Source organism: Blastomyces dermatitidis (genome assembly GCF_000003525.1).
Source record: "Blastomyces dermatitidis ER-3 genomic scaffold supercont1.2, whole genome shotgun sequence".
NCBI lineage: Eukaryota > Fungi > Ascomycota > Eurotiomycetes > Onygenales > Ajellomycetaceae > Blastomyces > Blastomyces dermatitidis.
In genome coordinates, this window is record NW_025544775.1 from 2,971,171 (window position 1) to 2,993,849 (window position 22,679).

At 45.8% G+C, this 22,679-nt stretch overlaps 8 protein-coding genes across 8 annotated transcripts; 4 read left to right on the forward strand and 4 right to left on the reverse strand.

The window, feature by feature from the left end:
• Window positions 1-1,654: 1,654 nt before the first annotated feature.
• On the forward strand, window positions 1,655-4,077 carry BDCG_01741 (uncharacterized protein; the record flags this gene model as incomplete). The annotated part of the gene is made up of 5 exons (XM_045417277.1): window positions 1,655-2,386; window positions 2,493-2,972; window positions 3,043-3,127; window positions 3,219-3,746; window positions 3,867-4,077. The coding sequence occupies 4 exons, from the start codon at window positions 1,655-1,657 to the stop codon at window positions 3,578-3,580; spliced, it is 1,659 nt and encodes a 552-aa protein (XP_045274135.1). The 3' UTR covers window positions 3,581-3,746; window positions 3,867-4,077.
• Window positions 4,078-4,138: 61 nt separating this feature from the next.
• On the reverse strand, window positions 4,139-7,486 carry BDCG_01742 (structure-specific endonuclease subunit SLX4). Its single transcript, XM_045417278.1, has 2 exons — window positions 6,498-7,486; window positions 4,139-6,436 (listed from the first exon to the last, which is right to left on the reverse strand). The coding sequence occupies exons 1-2, from the start codon at window positions 7,356-7,358 to the stop codon at window positions 4,727-4,729; spliced, it is 2,571 nt and encodes an 856-aa protein (XP_045274136.1). The 5' UTR covers window positions 7,359-7,486; the 3' UTR covers window positions 4,139-4,726.
• A 144-nt stretch (window positions 7,487-7,630) lies between these two features.
• On the reverse strand, window positions 7,631-9,118 carry BDCG_01743 (protein cgi121). Its single transcript, XM_045417279.1, has 3 exons — window positions 8,788-9,118; window positions 8,586-8,708; window positions 7,631-8,527 (listed from the first exon to the last, which is right to left on the reverse strand). Exons 1-3 carry the CDS (start codon window positions 8,941-8,943, stop codon window positions 8,186-8,188), a joined length of 621 nt encoding a protein of 206 aa, XP_045274137.1. The 5' UTR covers window positions 8,944-9,118; the 3' UTR covers window positions 7,631-8,185.
• Window positions 9,119-9,129: 11 nt separating this feature from the next.
• On the forward strand, window positions 9,130-10,985 carry BDCG_01744 (bax Inhibitor family protein). The gene is made up of 2 exons (XM_045417280.1): window positions 9,130-9,800; window positions 9,896-10,985. The coding sequence occupies exons 1-2, from the start codon at window positions 9,268-9,270 to the stop codon at window positions 10,377-10,379; spliced, it is 1,017 nt and encodes a 338-aa protein (XP_045274138.1). The 5' UTR covers window positions 9,130-9,267; the 3' UTR covers window positions 10,380-10,985.
• A 667-nt stretch (window positions 10,986-11,652) lies between these two features.
• Window positions 11,653-15,216, reverse strand: BDCG_01745 (pullulanase). Its single transcript, XM_045417281.1, has 4 exons — window positions 15,078-15,216; window positions 14,410-15,020; window positions 12,414-14,349; window positions 11,653-12,321 (listed from the first exon to the last, which is right to left on the reverse strand). Exons 3-4 carry the CDS (start codon window positions 13,422-13,424, stop codon window positions 11,677-11,679), a joined length of 1,656 nt encoding a protein of 551 aa, XP_045274139.1. The 5' UTR covers window positions 13,425-14,349; window positions 14,410-15,020; window positions 15,078-15,216; the 3' UTR covers window positions 11,653-11,676.
• Window positions 15,217-15,280: 64 nt separating this feature from the next.
• On the reverse strand, window positions 15,281-16,831 carry BDCG_01747 (uncharacterized protein; the record flags this gene model as incomplete). Its single annotated transcript, XM_045417282.1, has 3 exons — window positions 15,281-15,346; window positions 15,420-16,727; window positions 16,821-16,831. The coding sequence occupies 2 exons, from the start codon at window positions 16,829-16,831 to the stop codon at window positions 15,701-15,703; spliced, it is 1,038 nt and encodes a 345-aa protein (XP_045274140.1). The 3' UTR covers window positions 15,281-15,346; window positions 15,420-15,700.
• Window positions 16,832-19,204: 2,373 nt separating this feature from the next.
• On the forward strand, window positions 19,205-20,014 carry BDCG_01748 (cutinase; the record flags this gene model as incomplete). The annotated part of the gene is made up of 2 exons (XM_045417283.1): window positions 19,205-19,552; window positions 19,625-20,014. The coding sequence occupies 2 exons, from the start codon at window positions 19,205-19,207 to the stop codon at window positions 19,979-19,981; spliced, it is 705 nt and encodes a 234-aa protein (XP_045274141.1). The 3' UTR covers window positions 19,982-20,014.
• A 597-nt stretch (window positions 20,015-20,611) lies between these two features.
• BDCG_01749 (26S proteasome regulatory subunit N7) lies at window positions 20,612-22,614 on the forward strand. Its single transcript, XM_045417284.1, has 3 exons — window positions 20,612-21,072; window positions 21,246-21,821; window positions 21,884-22,614. The coding sequence occupies exons 1-2, from the start codon at window positions 20,818-20,820 to the stop codon at window positions 21,474-21,476; spliced, it is 486 nt and encodes a 161-aa protein (XP_045274142.1). The 5' UTR covers window positions 20,612-20,817; the 3' UTR covers window positions 21,477-21,821; window positions 21,884-22,614.
• The last annotated feature ends 65 nt before the right edge of the window (window positions 22,615-22,679 follow it).

The window sequence follows — 22,679 nt, forward strand, 5'->3', positions numbered from 1 at the left end:
GATAATAGTTTACTATCTCCTGATCATTTATTCCCAGTGGCCCCTCTTCTTTTCACGACACTTAGGTTTTGTAGAAGCTGCCGCGGAAAAATCATTTTGGCTTTGACACAAATACCCGACCTGTATTGTTGGATACGAATTTGGTTTCCCTCCCCAATATCTACTGGTTATTTTTTCTGCTCTTTTGGATTTTTTTAAACTTACGACAGACATGATATCCGCACCACCTGTTTACTTCTTCATTTCCTCTTCATTCCCCCCTCCTGTTTTTTTTTGGTTTGTTTATTGCATACACAACTATATAGTTGGTGTCCGAGCCATCTGTCGAGGACGTCGGAATGCTCTACTGTTTCTACCGCAATGGAGCCTTGTTGTTCCTAGTTCTCACTGTTTTCCTGGCGTTTAATAGAGGACGGATTTCACGGAAAACTCGTTGATCAGCATATCTGGTTTCTGGATTTCAGTGAACTGTTGCCAATTGACAGATGCTCACATCCTTGCATTTTAATTTTCTATTTTTTTTTTCTCGCCCCCTCAAAGTCAATATGTTCTCTTTCTCCCCTTGTGCTCCTTTCTGTATACTTTGTTGCGAGTAAAAGAATTTTCCTTTTTTTCCCTGTTTTTTCCATCTTTTTCTTTTCTTTTCTTTTCTTTTCTTTTCTTTTCTTTTTCTTTTTTTTTTTTTTTTTCATCATAACGCTGCCATTTAAGCTTGTTCATTGGTGAATTTCTCAAGCGGTAACTCCCTTGAACTCTCAGCCTTGGTGAGGCAATAAATGTTTAGAGGAAGCTCGAGAGTATTAATAAAAATACCACACCATCTCGTGGTGTTTTGAAGAGTTTGAGGCTTTTGTTGTCCCTTTACTTTCACGCCGCCGCGTGCCAAAGAAAGAAAGAGAGCACAAGAGAAAAACCAAAAGGCGAAGAACAAAATGGCATTGTTTTCTTTCCTTCTAAAACAAATGCCATTGTGTAAGTGGACAAAGAAAATGCACAACTCTCCCTCTGCTGAAGTTGTGCACATCATGAGCTGTCAAAGAATATCAAATATGTCAGGGGAATTTGGCCTGAGACAGAAAAAAAGAGATATTCGATACCTGGAAAATTTTTGATTCTACAATCTTTCACTTGGGTGCTTAAAGGAGAATAAGCAGAAAAAGCTTATCGAGTCGTTTCTATTGTTGTTTTGTCAAAGACATATCAACTTTCTCCTACATACTATACTCACTTCCATCTCAACCCCCTTTCAACCAGAGAACTCCATAATGTTTTGAAATATTTTATTTCTTTTTTGCCATTTTCTTCCATGTCTTCCCTATATAATTTAACTGCAGGAAAGTTCCGATATGAAACTCATTATCTATTCACCAGAAATCGTTCCTGGAAGTGGAGTATATATCAGCTTCAATTTGCCCTCGACTATGTTGCGTTATTCTCCATTTCCCATTTTCATTGCTTTGAATCTTACTCTCTAGAAATACATGCCAGGCGCAAATTAGGCAATATCCCCTATCTCTTGAATAATCTTTCAAGTTATCTTTTATATTTTCTTTCCTATTTATTTATCTTTTACTTACTTCTGGCTATACTGCCCTGCACCCCAACTTTTCCGGAAATTTCACTCCCCACACCCCATCCACTATCAAGTTGAATGATGGCACCCTCCCCGAACAATCCTGAGGACATTAACAATTCTCCGGGCGATAGCCTAAACTGGCCCGATATCGTGGATTTTGGGCAGGAGTCGACGAATGACCCCCAATTATCAACAGCTACCCCTAGGCATGATCGAGATTCTCCTGAGCAAGAGCAGAAAGTACCCGTTACAGGACCAGCTGCTCGTGCGCCCAAAAAAGCCCAAAAGCGAATATTCAGTGAAACAGATACTCAAGAAGAGCCGCGTGACGACTCAAAGAAGCACAAATTAAACATCGATCAGGATGTTAATGTGTACAACATTAGACAGCACGTGGAGACGGCCTTGAAGGTGGAAAGGTTACGTGCTAGGAAAAAAGAGGAACGACGCCGGAAAAAACCCACAGATGTAAAAGAGCATACGGAATATAAGAATACAGAAGATGAGGCTACAGAAGATGAGCTGGAGTCAGAAGACGAGCTACAAGAAAACAATCGACAAGAAGACCTGTCAGAGTGGGGGGTGTTGGGTGTGGGGCCGCCGAAGTCGGATGAGCTCGAGGCTATTGAGGAGTGGCACAAGAAGAGGATTGAATCGGATAGGATCGCGAGGGACGAACGGAGGAAGAAGAGCGAGGAGGAGGAGAAGAAGGCGAAGGAGGGGGGCGAGGACAAGGACAAGGACAAGGAGAAGAAGAAGGAGAAGAAGAAGAAGGAACCACGAACAATTGAGGCATGCAACCATTGCAAGGTATGTGTTATACAGCCTGTGTCTAATTTGCGTATTTTTTTTATTTCACCTCCCTGTAGCCTCAACTCTTCTCTTGTTCTGCCATATCTGACAATCAGCAAACTAGGACAAAAAAATTAAATGCAGCGCCAATAGAAAAAAGTGCAAACCGTGTAGGGATGCAAAGAAGGATTGTTTTTTTTCTCACCCTGCATTGGGTGAACCGTGGAAACGGGAATGGCCTGTACATCGATATGGAGAGGTAGAAGCCGAGCGGGACTACTATCGCAAAAAAGTAAAACATCTTGAACTGCTTGTCGATTTTCTACAACCGAGGGCTGTACTGGGCCCACGAGACAAACGCCAAATTGACGAATGGGAAACAAAGCAGGAAGCAGCGGACATTGAGAGAAAATGCGTCATGGAGGAACGACGAACGAGCCGAAGGAAGTATAAGCAAAAGTATCTTGAGCGGAAAAAAGAGAAACTCGAGAAACTCGAGAAACCCAAACAAAAGGGAGGCGTAATCGAAGATCCCGCACAAGCAGGGACACAGAAAAGACAACTTAATAAACAACACCTGCAGCGACAGCCGCCCAGTTCAGCAGTAAGAGTCCCATTATTTTTTCACAAAGAGCGATTGTTCCTAATTCCTGTTACTGACTCGTAAAACCTAGGAGAGGCCAGTTATTAATGACCCGAATGAAACACAAGTTAGCCATGTGCCGAGCTACACACAAAATCCTTATTCTAACTATGCAGGTGTGTAGATCCTATCACAAATATGGTTTTCCGACTCAGCTCCTCAATATCGTTGGACTTCTGAAGAGAGCTAATAAATTTTTCTTTCCAGAACCGCCCAGTTTCTCCGAGCAATGGTGGGCCCCATTGCCTACTGACAGGAGCGATGATGAGCTCGACGCAGCACTTACAAACCCCGTCACACGAAGACGGCCACAGCGGCAGCCGCAGTCCCGGCCGCCGCGTGCAAGACCTAGTGGGCAACGGCCCGGGCAGGCTCGCCCCACGGTGCAAAGCATTGATTCTCAGGCAACACGGGACACGGGTAACCCACATGTTCCCTCATACCTAGAGTTCCAGCCGCAGCCGCAACAGCAGCCACCATACGGACGAAGAGAGGGAGCACAGCCTGAGCAGACCTTTCAGACACCCTCACCACCGTTTGATGATCCTTCCCGGTCGTCCTTCTTGTGAAGGCGATCCTCCTTTGAAAAAGGACATTTTTTTATTTTTTATTTATATATTTATTAATTTTGAACCTGGCTCCCACTGTGATGATGATAAGATCATAATACGCAATTGGGGAAAAGAGCGTCGCCGGCAACTTGTATAATTACTAGGCAGGAAGACAGGAGTGCTGGTAAGCATTTTAATAGTTCTTCTGTTTACCCTTTTGCAGATTCCTCATCTTCCCCTCCATCCACTTCATCCAGATTTCAGATCCTTGGCTAATTCTTGACGCCATTGTCGGTACTCATAGGTTACTCTCACAGATTATGAATCTCCTGTTAGCTGATTGACTCCTTGGATATTTTATGGGAATCTGCTTCATTTTTTCTTCTTCAAATTCCCTGGTTTGAATTGTTTGGTTTGTTGTACTTTCTTTTGTTTTCTTACATGCAGCTGGCATTGTTTCGGGCATGTCTCTTGTCTTATATATGTCGCCCTTTTCTTTTTCTTTTTCTTTTTCTTTTTTTCTTTTTTCTTTTTCTTTTTCTTTTTTTCTTTTTTCTTTTTTTGTTCATTAATGTCCTTATTCTCATATTTTTGTTGTACAGTACATACATGGCTGGGTGGGTGGCTTCAAGTGCATAGCCTTCAGAGAATGGCAGGAGTTTTGGGATAAAGATGTTGTAATCATTGGCGTGGGCAATGCTATTATTTTCATCCATGCAAACAAACTCTCAGAGAAATGTCCCTTACGTATAGAGTGAGAAGAAATATGTTGTGTAAAATGGGTTGTAGATAATGAAGAACATAGCCAAATCCACTTGGGGATAATAAAACATGTTAGAGGCTTGACATGGAAGGGTAGGTCTTCAAGAAGAGTTATATAAACTGAGGCACAAGGCTCGAATTGAGGAACTACATTTGTTAATATAAGTGAAAGAGATGTTAAAAGCATACATTGAACAGTATGAGTATTCAATATTTTAAGGGGCCATTAGCATTATTTGCATCTAGAGACCAGTCGACCAACCGGTTGATCCACGTAAAACTGGAAATGAATACCATAGCCTACAGGCCTGTATAACCAACCACCAAAATAATATCTATATATATATATATATACAGTCATGAGTCATAGCCAACAAGCTGGATTACTGAAAATGTCATGGGTCAATGCGATTTCGCGCTGGCCTGCTTTTTCCAAACACAACAAATCCCTTTGCTCTCGCACCACTCTCTCACAACTCCGGCACCGACCTCCCGATCCTCTCCGATGAGGCCAAATCCACCGGTGTTGAGCCATGCAGCTAGATCTTCGAGCTGAATCGGGTCATACATGAGAATTTTCTCATACCATGTAGGCTGTTTCAACCCTTTGAACGCTCTAATTCGAGGTTGAGATTGAACTGCTTTCGTGATCTGGCTAGAAAGGCTTGGCAGATTCGTGGTAGAGGATACAGAAATGGAAGACTTTGCGGAACGTATGGCCATTTGAGTCGTAGGAGCATGTATTTCATCACAATCCTGCGGGTGGTGCAATGTGCCGTTCCCATTAGAGCTATGAGAAGGTGATAGAGGAAGGGCTTCTCCAACAGAGTCGCTTGATTGATCATCGTCTATGAGGATTGCGCATGGAGATACAAAACGCTTCATAGGCAACTTCGATGTTATTCTTGGACCTTCATTTGATAAAGAAAAACTCTTTGATTCCTGAGACTTCACCGAGGTTTTCGCCAGCCGTTTTTTGGGAGACCGTGTGTTGACGAAGGAAATCGAATCAGACCGTGGCTTGAGGCCTAATAGTTGCCTTTCCGCAAGATCATCTCCCTGGCTTTTATGATTGCGCTGATTCGGCTTTGGCTCGAGCTTCGATGACTTAGATTGGTTTTCCCAGCACTTTTCAAGGAGAGAGATCATCTTATCCCTACTCTTGATAGGTTTAAAGCCATATGCAGCAACCTGCTTCGCCAATTCTGATGTTGTAAACCCGCCGAATATAGGTTTATCCGGAAGAGGACGCTCAAGCATTGCTTCTGAAATATTTGCAGGGGTTTGGGAATTGAGTTTCGCGTTAGTAGACTCCAGATTCTCTCTGTAGACGAGATCGTCTTCTGCTAGGGAGGGTTCGTTCATGTTATCCAATTCGCGCGTATCAATATTCGCCGCTAATGTGCGAGTATCTTTCTCAACGTCAATCACATTTTGTCCAGAAAGATCCCGAATACCTGTTTTCCGTTTATATTTGGCCGCGGGGGTAGAAACCTCGATTGAACGCTCCGATAAATCTATTTCATCAACCTGGAGGACAGCCCCTGTTAAATCTCTAGAGCTCGCAGACCAAAGATTCTTCGAACTGGATAATCGAAATAAACTCGAGCCCAGACCTTTGGAAACCGCTGGCCTCGGAACAACATTGCTTTTATTTATCGAGTCCGCGGTGTGTTGTATTTCTTCATCCTGGTCTTCCGAATGGCCATGTTCTAACTGGCTTGAAGTCCCAAATAACAATTCTTGTCCGTCAAATGATTTGAAAGCCTCAAGTGGGGGAACTACCTTAAATACCGGAGGTCCATTCCCATTCTTTAAAGTATCTGACTTCCCTCTAGCTGCATTTGCACGTTCCGTCCCCGATGTTCGTTTCGTTACGCCCATTTTCTTGTTTTTCCCGGAGTTCACAGTTTCAATGCGATCCAAATCGGCTGTTTGATCTACCACACTATACTTAGCAGTAACGTATGATGTGAGTGTAGTTAATTTTGCCTTCTGCGGCTTTTTGACTTTCACTCTCTGTTGCTTTGAAGAGATGCTCTGAGAATCATTAGTGGCGGGCCTACTTTCGGTCGGAGTTTGAATGCCTGAGGCGCTATAAAAATTCTGAAGCTGCAACACAGTTAGCAAGCGTTCCAAGGCAAAAGATAACTGCAAAAAACTGGCATAATACCTCCATCAGACGTTTTGTCGTGGGTCCATTATCGCAAGTCTCCGGCATTGGCGCTAGTGATGTATTTACTACTCCGCTGAATCCGTAATTAGAGAGCAGCGTCCCAGCGCTGTGCGTCCTAATTACGCTCTTGCCGCAAGATGAGGAGTGAACCTCAGCCAAATCAACCATTGGTATCGGCCCCTCTTTCGTAGGAGTCCAATCGAGCCTTCTTTTGGTGGCTTTTTCGAGCTGTAATCCGCCCGTTTGTCGCTCCAGTTCATTATCCGTGTTATCGCCAACAGATGGCGCTTTATTGTCGCAAGGTTTTGATGGCGGAATTTTCGCGTCTAGCTTGAGGTCCCCAGGAGATTTTACTTTCGAAACATGTCCATGCAACCTTCTCTCTGCTACGCCATCTTGTTTCCTTGTGCGTTTCGCTGTCGCCGCTTTCTTCTTTCGCGTCTTTGGGCTAACAATGAGCCGATCGCCATCCACGGTTTGGATTTCTGTCTGTGTGGCCATTTTATGGCTCGCTGTTCTTTGTCCGTGTCTCATTGTACTCGCAGGTTTAGCTTTTGATCCAGTTATAGATTTATCCTGCCTCTTGGGGCTATCTACTACGAGGGAACTATTTTGAAGAACTTCAAGGCAAGTTGTCTTGGCTCCATCCATTTGCAAATTTGATATTTTGTGAGATGGTGATTTCGACAGGCTTGTCAATAACGTCGAAGGAGATGGGGGGCTGAAAGGTGACGACGGTTCAATGACCTCTGCAGTAATCGGAGATGAGTGGACACTGATAGGAGTAACAAAGCGCGCAGAGCTTCGGCCGTTAGATGGTGGCGTGTTGGATTGACTTGCTATGGCAGCGTTATCCATTGTTCCGGAAACATATATAGGAGTATGGATGACTTGTAAAAAATCTCCAAGGTAGTCATCATCTATTAGAGCTGTAGCGCTGGTTGGAGTATTCGATGATTCGATGTCGATTTGAATGTCTGACGTCGAGTTTCTGGAACTGACAAGGAAATCTTGGCGCAAATTGAGATATTGCCCGATTGGGTCAGAGTGGCTTGCTGGCCGGGCAACCACGATCTACTGTCTTGCGCGCAATGAAAAGCTACGAAGTCTGTTTGCTGTATATACTACGTAGATGGATGTGTGGAGGAGTTGTTGCTTGAATAATTGTAACTCAGTTAGAACTATAATATCTTGTATTTAGCGGTGTTTCTACCGATTGCCTCTATTCTTCCCACATTTGCTGGGGTTATTTATTTTGCCCATGCATTTATCTGGCTAGCCCACGTTGTTGCTGGCCTGATTATGGGACCTACTCAATTTCCTCCCGGGCGAGCTGCAACAATGAGCCACGGTCAAATACCAAGAAAAAGGCCCAAGCTCCTGCCACCATACAACACCGCGGCTGGTTCGCCAAAAAGAGAAAGAAGAACCCTCAAAGTATCGTATATAGTTTGACTGAAGGCCTGTCTGCTGCCACGAGAAACCATTATATATCCCTCAAGAAGGATATTCCTTACACAGCTCAGAATGCAAACCACAGGATCATCGTTAAATCGTGCGCGGTGGTGAGGCAATCGAAGCTTGCAAAAGAAATCCAACCGAAAGCCGAAGCCTTGAGACGGGAAAATATCCTTCGATACCCTTCAACAATTTTTCAAGTCGAAGTCAGGCAACATCAGGATCAATCACGACCCTCTCAAAGCCATGAGGCCAAGAATGGTCCTCTCGAGATCTCTCATTTCAATCCCCGCTGGCGTCTTGGAGGACTTCTGGCCAGCCTTGCCTGCTTCAACCTTCGGCGCCTGATTCACATTCCCCGAACCCAACTTATATGCCTTCCGAATCTTCCCAATATCTGACACCAGACGGAGGTTGTCGTTATCGAAATTAAGCGAGATTCCCTTGATCACTCTCTCCAGATGCTGAGCTACGGACGCATTTGTCACCTCTGGTGACGTGGAAACCTTTACCACTAATAAGTCCTTGGTGGTATCCGTCAACCCAAATTTGCGAAAGGATTCTGCAATCTACCGAGCAGTCAGTAACACTCATCTATATATCAAAGGAAACATTAGAAGGACGGACATTATTGTTAGCGCTGAGAGAATATACTATTTCGGAATGAACATTCTTCGACTTCAGTCGGTTATTTTGGTGGTCATTAACTGCTCTGAACACAGCCGCAAGCAGGTGGGTGGTGGAGAGTATCTATAGGTCTTTGGTTAGATTTTTAAGGGAACAAGATACCCCTCGCGTGCGGGGCCACTTGATGGGGCAATAATCCCACCGTTGCAGCATCGATGAAGGCATATTCGAATTCAGTATTTCCAGAAAAGAGCTGCTCCCTTAAAAACGATGCATTTTCGAGATCTCGATATAACGCGACATGCACTGGACAGTTCGAGGGAACATGAGAAAGCTGGATGGTCTGAACGGAGGGCATGGTGAAAGGATTGTATAAGTTAGTGCCTCACATTCAAGGAGAAATATTGTTGTTAAAAGCGACCAAAACCAACCGCATGGCCTCTAATATGACTTAAGGTTGTACATCAAAACAGTAAATTCATCAGCAAGCCCAGTAATAGTTATCCCCACACTCGTTGAAGTATTTTCTTGGCAAAATACGTCACGTGATAATTGCATCATTTCTGGAATATTCCGGATCCCGTGATTTGTTGATGGATCCATATCCAGATCTTTCAGCCTTCAAGTTCTGTCTTCCTGCATCGATCAAGAATCCATCCTCATCTCGATCTCCTTATTAGCCATGATTTTTGTTCTCCGCCGGCCGTTCGCCGTCTCCACGGCTTTCAAACATATTCCAAAGTCATCAAATACGACCTCTCGGTTCATTCATAGCTTTCCCTTCAAACAAGAGCCATCCTCTAGGACTCAGCAAGGGACTTCCACCTTCTCACGATTCCACCAAACATATCAAAATGCTTTCCGCCGAACATACCGGCAAATACCCTACCAAGCAGCGCAAACGTCAGGAAACTTGACGCAGAAGCTGCTGTATGGTGCTGCTATCGTGGGAGGCACCATCGTTGTGACAAACATGATCTTCAACCGCGAAACCAGAGAAGATGGCGCCATGCCACTCTTCGAGAGACAATATCTGAATCAAACCTTTATGCACACCGGCCTTGGTATCGGAATAATCGGCATCGCAGCACGCGCTCTACACACATCTGGCTGGTCCTACAGGCTGATGGCTACGAACCCGTGGGCAGTTGTCGGGCTGAGTTTGGTAGCTAGCATCGGGACGATGTATGGGACATTTTACACAGCTCCTGAGAAGTAAGTAGGAATGAATTCTTATCTCCTCCTCCTCCTCCTCCTTCTCCTCTGCCATCCGCCATCTTTCCCCTAACGAGACTAACATGTTCAAACAGCTATGTCCAGAAATACGCACTCTGGGGCGCCTTCAACCTAACCCAAGCCGCCGTCCTCTCCCCGCTAATGTTCATGTCCCCCGCCCTCCTCGCCCGCGCCGGCCTCTACACAGTTGGCATGATGGGCTCCATCGCCTTCGTCGGCGCAACGGCCAAGCAAGAGAAATACCTCTATCTCGGCGGCCCCTTGCTTGCCGGCGTTGCCGTCGTGGCCGTGTCTGGTCTTGCGCCGCTCGTACTCCCCGCTACAGCGGCCCGATCACTCATGTGGTCTGAGCGCATCTGGCTCTACGGCGGTCTCGCGGTCTTTGGCGGCTTCACCCTCTATGACGTCCAGAAAATCCTGCACCATGCCCGCATGGCGGAGCGGGGCCTGATTAAGAAGGATGTGGTTAATGAGAGCATTAGCCTTGAGTTGGATTTCTTGAATATTTTCATTCGGATGGTGCAAATTCTTGGTATGAGGGGTAATAACCGGAAGTAGAAACTTCGCTTCGAAGAATGATAGGTTGGAGATTGGGGACGTAGACGCCAAAGAAATGATGGATGTTCGATTCCGTCCGTCCATGCAGCCATCGAAGACATTCTGGAACAATAGAACTTCCGAAAAGATACGGACTTGCCATATATATTTGCTACGGTCCTCCCCACTATTTCTTGTGCTCTTTCTCGTCAAGCCGAGATAGCGAAGTGTGGAAAAAAGAAAAATCTTCCGTCACTCTATTTTTTTTTCAACAAGAACCATAAAACATACTTAAGAACTCTACCTAATAGAAAACATTATCTTCATGTATATAGCTACCTTTTTTCCCCCCTTTTCTCCTTGCTGGTGTGTTTGAATGACACTGCTGTACTGTACAATACAACGTCTATACAATAGTTTCAAGACTGCAAACCTTCATTGATATTAAAACACAAGAACAACTTTATCACACAAGATTGCTCCAAACCACACGAAAACGGATATGAGGCCTTTGTAATTATATATATATATTTATACATTTTCTCGTACATAAAAGAACAAAAAAACAAAAGAGGGAGGGGTGGGAAGATCATGAAATTAAAAAGAAAATGAAATATTTCATAGCAACCGATGATAATGTAGGCTACTGGGGCAAAAGAGCTCTGTCACCACCAGCGCACTGCTGGTAGAAGGGCCGATCAACCCGGGACCCCCAACACCCCCCCTCGGACCAGCTACCACAGAGTACAGTACTCCTCTCAGTGGTCTTTCTTTTTTGGACTCACTCCTAGGGCTCATTCTTTCAAGGGCTAACTCCTAGGGCACACTCCTAGGATGTCTCTTGGCACTGTTTAAATGTCCGGGGTATTTGTTTTTGGGATTTATATTCTTAATTCCATCCTGGGATTGAACCCATGCATGTTGACCACAGCGGGGCTCACGCTTAACGGTCTCATAACCTGTAGGCTACTGGGGCAAAAGAGCTCTGTCACTACCAGCGCACTGCTGGTAGAAGGGCCGATCAACCCGGGACCCCCAACAGATAATATCATGCCGCAAAACATTGCCCGTGCCTGCCCGCGCCCTCGTCCTCTCGCGCGCCCAGTGCCAAGGCCAAGCGGACACGCGCGTTACGAAGACAATTCCAACGAGGTATAGAGTACGGATAGATATCTACATCATACCGTGTCGCGAGACGTAAGCAAACATAGGGGGAGGACGAAGGCAAGAAACCTGGCAGGAGGGAAAAGAAAATAGAAAAGAGAAGGAAAAAAAAAAAAAAAAAAAAAAAAAAAAAGGAGAGAGAATCCCTTGGATCTCATAGCAAACCAGCAAATCCAGCCGTCAATGCAGCGCCAAACACGCCCACCGATATCCCTCGTGTTCCTCCCAACCCCGGCGCCCCGGATTTCAAACTCATAGTACCGTCCGGCGAACCCTGGCCATCAGCATTGTGGTGCGCCGCCCCACACAATCCGCTCCCATGCATCTGATCAGCGGGGAAAAGAACCCTCGGCAGCCCCTGTCCCATCTCAAGCCCAACCGTCCCCCGATAATCGACCGTATAGTTCTTACAACTCAGCACTTCCGTGATGACTATTCCAGGCGTGTAGGTATTGTGCAGGTCGAGGCGGTAGTTGCCGCCCTTTTCGCCCTGGTTGGAGTAGACGACGATGACATGGTGGCCCTGGCCACCCTTGCGGGTAACAATGGTGCTGCCGTCGGTGTAGATGGGGTATGATTTTTGGAGGACGTAGTCGGGGCTGACGCGGATGGCGTGGGCGCGCATCTTGTTGATGGCGGCTGTTAGCTTGTAGAGGGGGGACTTGGTGTTGTACTTTGATGTCCAGAGGGCTTCGCGGTTCTCGGGGGTGCTGGCACCGGAGAAATGTTGTTCTTGTCCCTGGTAGTAGAGTGGGATTCCGTCTGAGAGGATTGTAAACGTTAAGACGTTTTTGGCGAGCTGAAGGAGTGTGATCTGGATTAGTGGCTTTCGCCTGAGGGGAGGGTTATGTGAAGGGCTTTTTAATAAAGCGTGGTGCACATGCAACTTACAGAGAGATCCTTGGTATAAGATGGAAATCGTGGAAGGTCATGATTCTCCGAGAAGGTTGCAAGGGCGGTAATGTCATTGCAGATATCCTTCGCAGCGGAAAGCGTTCTTTTGAGCGCTGTGATATTTCCAGCAGTAAAGGCTTCAATCATTCCGAAGTACACGGGGTAATTCGGCACGCTGGGAATAAAATTCTGATAATCACAAGTGATAGCCACATCGGCTTCGAACACCTCCCCTGTGGTGAAGACGCCAGACGCCTTGGCAACCCTCTCAAGGTATGCTGTGCCGGTGTGTTTTGCAGCATCTATCCGGAGGCCATCAATTGAATACTCGGCAACGAGGTTCTTGACCCAGGTCTCCATCATCTTTGTGACCTCTTCGGATTCCGTGTTAAGATCCGCAAGCGCAACAAGATCATCACCCATCCAACAATTTTGCGCCTCTTTGTAATCGTTGTAATCTTCGATCTTACAATAAGGGTGAAAATACTTTTTGTCGTTGAATGGTTTGAAAACTGAGTAATCAACCGACGTAGCAGGGTTGCTGCCATTGGTCATCACTGCCATATTATTGATGACAATGTCGACCATCAAGTACATGCCGCGAGCATGCAGCTGCTTTCCCAGCTCCAGAAGATCCTCGCGTGTCCCGAAATGACTATTCAACTGATATAGATCTGAAACCCAATAGCCGTGATAGGCTTCACCATAACTAACTTCGCCTTCGATATTCTTTGAGACTGGTGATATCATGATCGCATCAAACCCTAGGCCTTGAATATAGTCCAATTTGTTGATTATACCTCTCCAGGTTCCCCCGCAGAAGAAGCCTTTCTTGGCGTTGCATTTTGCAGATGTAGAGCCATCAGTCCTCGCGAATCTGTCCGTGAAAACCTGATATATCGACCTAAGTCTCCAGTCGTCCGTGTTCGCCGCTAATGAAAGTCCAGCAAGATGGCATAAAATAAGAAGCCCAAACAGCCGACATGGATATCGAAATAGTGAAATCATTGCTTCCTCCGTAATTTTCACAGATTTCAATTTTCTCTAATGCGAAAAGAGACGATTTCACCCTGGCTCACCTGCGCACAGCCAATAGAAAGTACCACGTTATGTATGTATGCGCCTAGGTCTACCACACCCATTCGCTGCTCTCTAATAGCATGCGACGGCCGGTTTAAAGGTTCGGGGGGGAGGACCACGGACTAAACGTGGTTTTGGAGGATTAGGATTGGTCTATGATCCCGTATTCAGAGTGAGCATTCTAAGGGGATGGCGGTAGTTGCTTCATGAAGTGAAAGAATGGAATTTCCTCGAAATTTTCTTTCTTCTCTTCTTCTCCAGAATGAAGATCCCTTGCTTGGCCCCTGAAGTAACGAGGGGCACGAATAGTTAGTGCGAATATCGATTCTGACTCTCCAGATACGAGCCGCAAAAGAGTCGTGAGAAAATTAGGCGCGAGGGAGCGTCTGAGACAAATAAAAGAAATTGGCTTTCTGTCGAAATGTTGAACCTGTAATCATTCGCGGCAACGGTTCCCAAAAGAGTGGAAGGACTTTATTGAGGAATATGAAAGGAATGTGGTAGCTTATGGATAAAGCGCAATGGATGTAAAATAAATAGGATATCAAACGAATGGATAATGTTTAGAAAACGAACGGATAGCAAGCGCTGAAAGTGAACAAAAGTCGAAAGGGAAAAAATGAAAGGAGAAAAAAAAAAAAAGAAAGAAAGAAAGAACGAAAGAAAAACTTTGAAAGAGTCAAAGTTCCCCGTGTGAACCAACTGGCAAATGGAGGGGAAGCGAGGGAAAATGGGGAAACGAGTAATGGATCTATAAGTGCCTCGTTGCTCCAGACTTTCGCGACGCCGCCGACCCCGTACTATGATAGTAAAATTTAAACTTCATGAGCGCTTCACATACTTCCAGGTACGACTGAAATATATGTGGTAAAGTTAGTAGGCCAATCAAGAATGGTAACTTCAACTGACGTACCCCAACCTTGGTTCCGTCCATCAAATCAGATCACAAGAGCCAGGCCGCTTCAGTCGTGGACAAGCAGCAAGACGCCAATATTTTTGGCCTCTCTGATTCCTTAGGGATACAAATCACGACCACCACAGACGAATAAACAAGTTTGATGGCTTCCCTGGTTGGTATGTGTGGTGGCAACGACAAACCCGAGCCTGTGGTGGTGGTGGTGGTGGTGGTGGTGGATGTTTAGTCGACCCTGCCAAGCCGCCGCAAAGGCTCTGGGCGCAAGTGAAACCTATTGTCCAATCAGATATCGTCTCGGGAAGGCACTAGTCTTATTAGTCAGCTGGCCGGGTGCCAACTTGAACCCAATCTTGGAAGGTTCCCGTCCGTCCAAGGTTCCCGAATCTTGTCTGAGTCTAGTCCCAACTGCCGAGGTTCCGAAACGCTCCCCACGACTTGCTGGCCAAAGAAGATTTTATCAGGTGGTTGACCACAAGGCTTTGGGAGTTGATATGGCCGTGGATGCTCTTGCTCAGCGTAGGGGGAGGATAGAAGCTCGATTCAAGCAGAAAGTATTGCTATCCAAATCCACCAAAAGTCTGAGAGAGAGGGAGAAAGAGATGCGAGTCCTTGCGCTAAATTATTATCCTGGTAACTAGAGGTTGTTTTAAAGCGCCCTAAAATACCTGGCATAACTATACAAGTCTCGCAGGAACTTCTCCAATAGAATCCCATGGAACATGCCACTATTGCCCAACCGGACTGGTGGATGCTGTTGACATTACCAGCGTTAATGAGTCCGTTGGCGCTTGTCGCCAATGCCCAAACGCAACCTTGTGTCAGTCTTACTCGTCATAAGATTAGCGACCTGGGAAGCTACTCTACTTACTATGTAGATAAGTTAATCAAACCATATCCCAGAGCCCTCTGTGGTGTGATGTTCAAGTGGTGGAAGCTATTATGGTAAGCTGGTGTCGGAAAATGTGATAATTATGTACTGTACATATGTGCTGCGCAGAGTAACTTACATCTGTACATTTTTTTGATGGCAGCCTCGGCTGCAAGAGGCTTCCCAAGTCGCGAGAGCACACTGGAGGAACAACAACAATATTAATAATATCACAGTGCTGGCTTACCTCCTCGAACGAGTGGAGTTGCCTGCCTAATACAAACTGAATGCAAAGAACATATATGCGGACGGAATAGGTACAGACAGAGAAACGTGCTAGACTAACTTTTCATTCTTCTCAAACCCAAGAGCATCCCACCCCACCCAGATCCAACCCAACAGCAATCCCCACCCAGCCCTTTAAATTTCCTTGTCCCGACGCGCAAGCTCTTCAAGCCCATCCGCAGCCTTGGTAAAGCCCCCAACGACATCCATCAGCGCGTTATGCTCCTCCTTCAGCCTCTCCCCCTCCAGAACCCACTGATCCCTCGTCTTCACAACAGCCTGCTCGTCAACAATCCTCTCATACTTTTCCAACCACTCCCGCCTCTCCCCAACGTCCAGCTTCTCCAAATTCCTCACAGCCACCTCTTCCTGCTCCACCAGCTCCCCCAACATTTTCTCCTTGGGAACCACCTTATCATACTCCTGGATCTGGTACTGACACTCCCTAACCCGCTGGTAAATCAGACCCATATTCCTCCTCTCGCGCCCGGATATCTTGCCAAAAGTCACCAGCACAGTCGTCGCGGTCCATTTCCACGGTATCTGTGAGGCAGGGAGTAGAATCTGCATCGCGCGTATTTGCCGTGGTTGCCGCATGACATTTTCCAGCGCGCTCACGACCCGCCCACTGATGAAGCCGTATTGATGGTTTTCTGTGCTGAGCCGCTGGCCATCCATGATATCGATGCTGAGGAGTAGGGAGGTGTCGTTGAGTTCTTCCAGTGCCACAAGTTCGCATATGCTGCGATTGAGGCGCAGGAGGACGGAGAGATGGGGAGGCTTTGTAGCCTCTGGCATGGGACCGGCTGTGGAGGGGTGCAGTCCTTCTTCAGCTTCGCCTTGTTGCTCTACTTCTCCCTCCATTGTTTCTGCTGCTGGTACCGTTGTTACTTCTCTAATGGTAACAGTCCCCGTGGAAGATTCGAAATCTACATCGATATTACTTCTCGGAGGACGTAGATGAACATATTCATCGGCTTGTCCATCAGTTCCCTTTATCCGTATCACGATCTCAGCGCCTGTTCTGATGTGGTTGTCGTTTTCGAAATCCGGGTCCCCCTGGCTATTTAGCCAGTGGAGGATCCTTTCATTTCGTGAATCTTCACTACTTGGTTCCGATGAAACGTAGCCAAAGGCTGACATCGACGTCGTCTGATCATTCCTAGCGCATGTTTCAACCGTTGATTTAGTTAATAGCTAGATCAGGTGGGCCTCCTCTTCTGAGGCGTTGCTCATCGTTGGGGATACTACTTACAACGGCGACATGTCGTACTCTGCAAACAAAGCCAGCAGTTAGATGTCCTCCTATCAAAGCCTCTCACAGGGATGGATAGAAATGTGAGCTTTTTTTCATCTATAGATAGAATAGAGCAGTGAAGCAATTAGCTCAACCAGAAAGACAGGAGTAGTTGATAGAGCTGAGAGATCTCTCTTGTTAGATGAGATCACTGTTCTTGTATAAAGAAAAACTTCAATTCACCAACTCACCATGCTGCATGAGATATAATGTTTGAGGTGAATATGTGTTGGATGTAATTGCCTTACTCTCTCCCCTTTAGCTTTCTTCAATCATTGCTGCCATAATGTCAATGAAGAAGTACCTTGGACTCTGTGTAAAAAATCAGTTTCACTTCGACAAGAATATTATCAAATACATAATTTTTCAAATATTGTATATTGTATGTAGTATGAGTCAAGCATGCTTTATCATCTCCCTTCCACAGGTAGGTAGGTGCAAGAGAGGTTGCTGCCTTCCTTAGAAGTAAATAAACATATCAGCTAGCACAACGGAGTGAGGTGTAACTTCTTGAAATTTTATATATCATACAGATATATACATCAAGTGAAGCTTTCCTCACTTACCAAGCAGATTGAATGAATCGCAAAAATACTATGAAAATATATATTAGTGAATAACTTTCTAGTTGTAACATCTCAGGGAGGGAGGTCATCAGCAGACTAACAAACCATGGCATGGCATCAAAAATCTACAACATGAGATCTATTGCACCAGGAGTGAAATCAAATCAATTCAGCAGCCCTTTTGCAAATATTTCGTATCATGCGTATGAGGTGTTGTTCACAACTAATGGAATGTGAATTCCTTCACACGGTATCATAGCAAATCTCCTTTTCGAATGACACAACTGAAATCTCGCCAGGCCAGACAGCATCGAAAGCGGAGATTTAAGAATATTTCATAATGTGGTTTCCTCTCTTTGGTCCTATTCAGATAAATAGAGCGAGAGTAAGAGGAGAGAGAAAAATAGAGAGAGAGCATTGTATCTACAATGCGCGAAGTATCCCAGTCTGTCTGTATACCCTTGACATGAACGGACGTTGAATATTACTGTCCTACTGCGTAAAGGCACTTTACAGGCATGTGAGACAGGGCAACCCATACACTCTACCAATGACAAGAACAATTGGTAGCTTTACGACCGTTAAAAAACGTTCACAGACTGAGGTACGGATTAAGTGAGGTAGAGAAGGGGTTTGGCCCTTTCCCTTCGCCACTTATCATGATTAGCCCAATGAGCGCCCTGCAACCCCCTTCTAGCCCGCAAGATAAATTCATTTTCCTGGTTCGATGTATGCTTTGGAGAAGAGATAAGAAAAATGGGAGAATTCCAGCTATGGCTGAGAGAAGAAACTGTGAGTTAAAAGCTGCCGCATGAAGTAACTTACCGCTACTTCGGGCTCCGTCAGTTCTCACAAGGATAGGTATGGTATGCCATCGATGACTCCCCTGCGGCTTTCCCGGAATGGGATCGCTGCAGGTTTCCCTAACTTTACCATGGATAATAGAATAGGAGCAACGGAAAATGGAAAGATGCCACCGTCGTTCGTTGGGCGACGGCTCTTATTCCCTGACCAAGCCTAGTACCTTGGAAGTTGCTTCTTTGTCTGCGAGTCAAAGCTGTACGTTGGATTAGATCATGCGCAGGGTCTCGGCTTTTTCATTCTTGGGTAATTTTAACAGCTACCAATCGCATTGCCAAAACATGAGATGTTTTGTGATTATGTTTCGCATGGTTGCCTGCGGAGCGGAAGTGCGTGGCTGTTCGGGGAAGGACATGCCACCCCATTCGCTAATCGAAGTCCTTAGCCGCTGAAGCTGTCAACCAAACAGATTCCACCACTTCCAAAATCTGTTTTCAACCCAAGGTATTGCTCCGGAATGCGATCTTTAATTCCATCTAATGAAAACTGTCATTTACTCTTTACCAAGTTTGGTCGGCCCACGCAGCTCGAAGAGGACCACTTCCCCGTGCGTTTAGCTTCTCCCCGACCCTAATTTTGCGGATCATTTCTTGGCCTACTTGCGCCATGAACCTGGCTGAGTGCATGCTAGGTGGTCTGGAAAATGGAGCATAGATACGGCCTCCCCCGCAATTGTCCGGCCGCTTAGACCATGGAGGCGTCGATTCGCGTTGGACCCTCAGTCTCGCATGAGGAGAAAAGGAGAATAATTCCCAGCGGCACTTTTTGCGAATATTTATAGACCCGTGATTCCTAGGTCTTGGAAACACCCCGAGAGATGCACTGTATATACACTCATTTGTCGAATTTCCAATTCGGTTGTATATATATATATACCTGTCCCTCGTTATATAACGCACCTCTGGTTCAATTGCGATGAAGCTATTTTCCCTCGTGATATTAGCGACTCTTTGTATATCCGCCTTCGCCCTTCCAACAATATCACCAGACATTGGGAAAAGGAGCAGCGTTGAACGACGGGGTGGAATTCCGGGCTGGGATTGGATTCGAGACCTTTTCAGAAGTTCAAAAGGTGGCCCTACGACCGAAAATGGGATCAAAAAATTCAACGGCTGTCAGCCGTTAACTTTGATATTCGCCCGCGGGACGGACGAAAAGGGGAATATGGGAGACATAGTTGGTCCTCCTCTTGCTGCCGCATTGAGGGCCCTTCTGAAGGGAAAGGTCACCGTCCAAGGAGTTGATTATCCTGCCTCTTTTCTGGTAATTTCAGTCTGAAAAAAAAAAAAAAAACATAGACTTGGGTTGGCGACCTCTGCTAACTCCCAAGAATAGGGAAACTTGAACTTCGGGGAAGATGGCGGACCAACTATGGTTGATCTCATCAACCACTCATTGTCGCAATGCCCTGAGAGCAAAGTAGTCCTTGCTGGATACTCCCAGGGAGCTGCAGTGATCCATAATGCCTCTAGGGACCTCCGGAATGATCAGGTAGCAAGAGCAGTGCTCTTCGGCGACCCGCTCCACGACCTTCCTCTCAAATCTCTTGCTAAAGATAAGGTGATGTCGATATGTGCAGAAGGAGACCCTATCTGCCGAGGCGGTTTAGATATGACTGGTCATTGGTCCTACGCAGAGGATGCGAATCGAGCTGCTTTATTTCTTGCAGCAGCAATGAGAGAGAAATCTTAACCGGAGAATTGAAATGGGGAAACAAGGTCCGAAAATAAGAAACAACAACCAGGTACCAGGAAGTACTTTAAGAGCTGGGAAACATTTCCCACGAGAAAGGGAACTGGAACACGGAATGACAGCCCGTGTCCAATGCTCTCGATTATCCCCTGGAGCAAGGGAAACAAAGAGCTTGTGGTATACATTCTTTTTTGTTTTTTTGTTTTTTTGTTTTTTTGTTTGTTTTTTTCAGAGACTTGTAATAAATGTATAAGTTAGTATTTGTGTAACTAAATCTTCTCTTTTCCCTTTTTTGCATTTCAGTTCCTTCCGTTTGGTATTTAAGGGGCATTTTACTGTCTGTTGGCATCCCATTCAATAACCGAGTTGAGCAAACCGTGAGGCCCAACCACACCAACAATGCCATACCCACACTTCACATAGTATAAAATTGATGGAATTTATAAATTTCGCGTTATGTATCATCGGAAAGTGAACAAAGTGCCAATAGGATTGAAGGGAAGCTGAGTCGCTCACGCGGCGGGATGGCACGGAAGGTTAATTTTCAAGCCCAACCCCGCGGGATCCTCGTTGAAGAAGATGTATTTCATTGCCCGATGTATTCTCGTATTAGTCCCAGTTGTTATTACCAGTCGTTGGATGTTATGTATAAGGATGAATTGAGTATCTCTCACAAGTCCAAGCTCTGGCCAACCCCGCTTATCTAATCAGCCCAGCGCCATTGCTTGGGTTCTGGATGAAAGAATCAGCCTGAACAACCAGCACAGTGATTGACAGTCCAAAGCTCAGCAATCAATCCTTTCAACATTTATCGCGTCATAGCTTCAACCGCAAAAATGTCGACGGAAATGGAACTCGATCCCCCTCCTCTGGACAGGAAAAATTTTGGCCATGCCCCATCCTCACATGCAACCGGCGAAACCCTCACCCAAGCTGGCGCAGTCGCCGTCCGGAGTATTGAAGGCTGGATTGTTCTTGCGACCAACATTCATGAGGAAGCTTCTGAAGAGGACGTTACCGATCTGTTTGCTGAATACGGAGAAATTAAGAATTTCAATTTAAATCTGGATCGGAGGACAGGTTACGTGAAGGTGAGTAACACTCTCCACCGGGTTTCCCCCTCCCTCCAATCCGAGCTCGCCGCCAACCACTCCTGTCGCTTGCCTTTCCGGTCACCCTGTTTACCTGAGATTACTATCAAGCTCTATTATTGTTGGTTATGTTGAATATTATAATCAGGCAACGTTGCTAACTTATCTGACAGGGCTACGCTTTGATCGAGTACACGACATTACCCGAAGCGAAAGCCGCCATCGAAGCGCTCAACGGAGCCAAACTACTTGATCAATCCATCCAGGTCGATTTCGCATTTGTCAGACCACCGCCATCACATAATAAAGGCAAATCCGGAAACGTCGGGAATCGCGCTCGGGGAGGCCGCTCCCGGAGCAGAAGTCGAAGCCGAAGCCCTGAGGGCCAGGCCGGACGAGGTTAAACCTGGCCCAGGTTGTGATGATTTTTACTGCGGAATATTGTTTCTTCCAGCGAATCTGTCTTCTCAATACTCTTTTGCCCCGGCGCTACTCTTTATGCAATATCAATGTGCATACAGAACCTTGGGTGCTTGGGGGAATATGTGTGGAGAAAATTTGGTTGGGGCTGCATACGATGTATCCATGGCGATGTGATTCCACTGAAGCAGTGGACGTTTTCATTTTAAATCGCCGACTCTGCCTTCCTTGATTACGCCCGCATCTCGCTTGCGCGCTCTTAGCGCATTGTCTGAATGCGAAGGTGTTAGGGAACAGGAGTGTCGGCACTTGATAATCTGAAGGGATAGGTAAGAACCCCCCTCTTTTACTGTAAATTGATCAATTCCGGTGCTAACAATGATGTCATTAGGTGCCTTCTTTAATCATAAATTGGACCGAATGATATATAAAATTTCAAATATTTTTCCAACGGTTTCTCTCTACTTGTGTCATACAGCCGCTGCTATTTTCCCAGGCCTTCTTTGAACGACTAACGCCCAACCCCCGTATATGCAGCTACAAATGTGCGCATAACATACCAAACTACTTAAATCATACTAGAAGTAATATAGCCTACGATTGTTCCGTTCTCCAAAGGTGTTCTGCTAAATTTTGATTTAAAATGCATAAATAACCTACGTCATGACGTCCACGAGATTTTCCAGCTCGACACAGTTGGTTTCGTGAACGGTTGTTTTCTAGTCAAAACGTATTGCCAATTGATTCTCAGCTGCTACTAAACAATCATGAGCCGCATCAGACGTCACAGGAACTGAGTAAGATTGTCCGGCTGGTTGCTATGCTGAAACACTCAACCTTATGAGCCAAATAGCTCGTGCCACACATACATCAGGCGAATAGGAATAACTGAGTATATTGGAGGGATTTCAGAATAACATTCACGCATAACTATGTACACAGTTCTCCGAAACTTCAGAATGACATTGCGAAATTTATCCTCTAGCTCCCGAAATTGAGATATTTTTCATGCCCCCCTATCTCATGAATCCCATGAACCTGTCAAGGCCAAACTCTACGGCCGCTGTATGGCTGCCATCTTGCATATAGTCTTAAAAATAGCAACATACAGTAGTACTTTTATCAAAACTGCCCTAGGTGATTTGTAAGCTACCGCTCACCTGCAACACTTATTCTGAGGATTCATC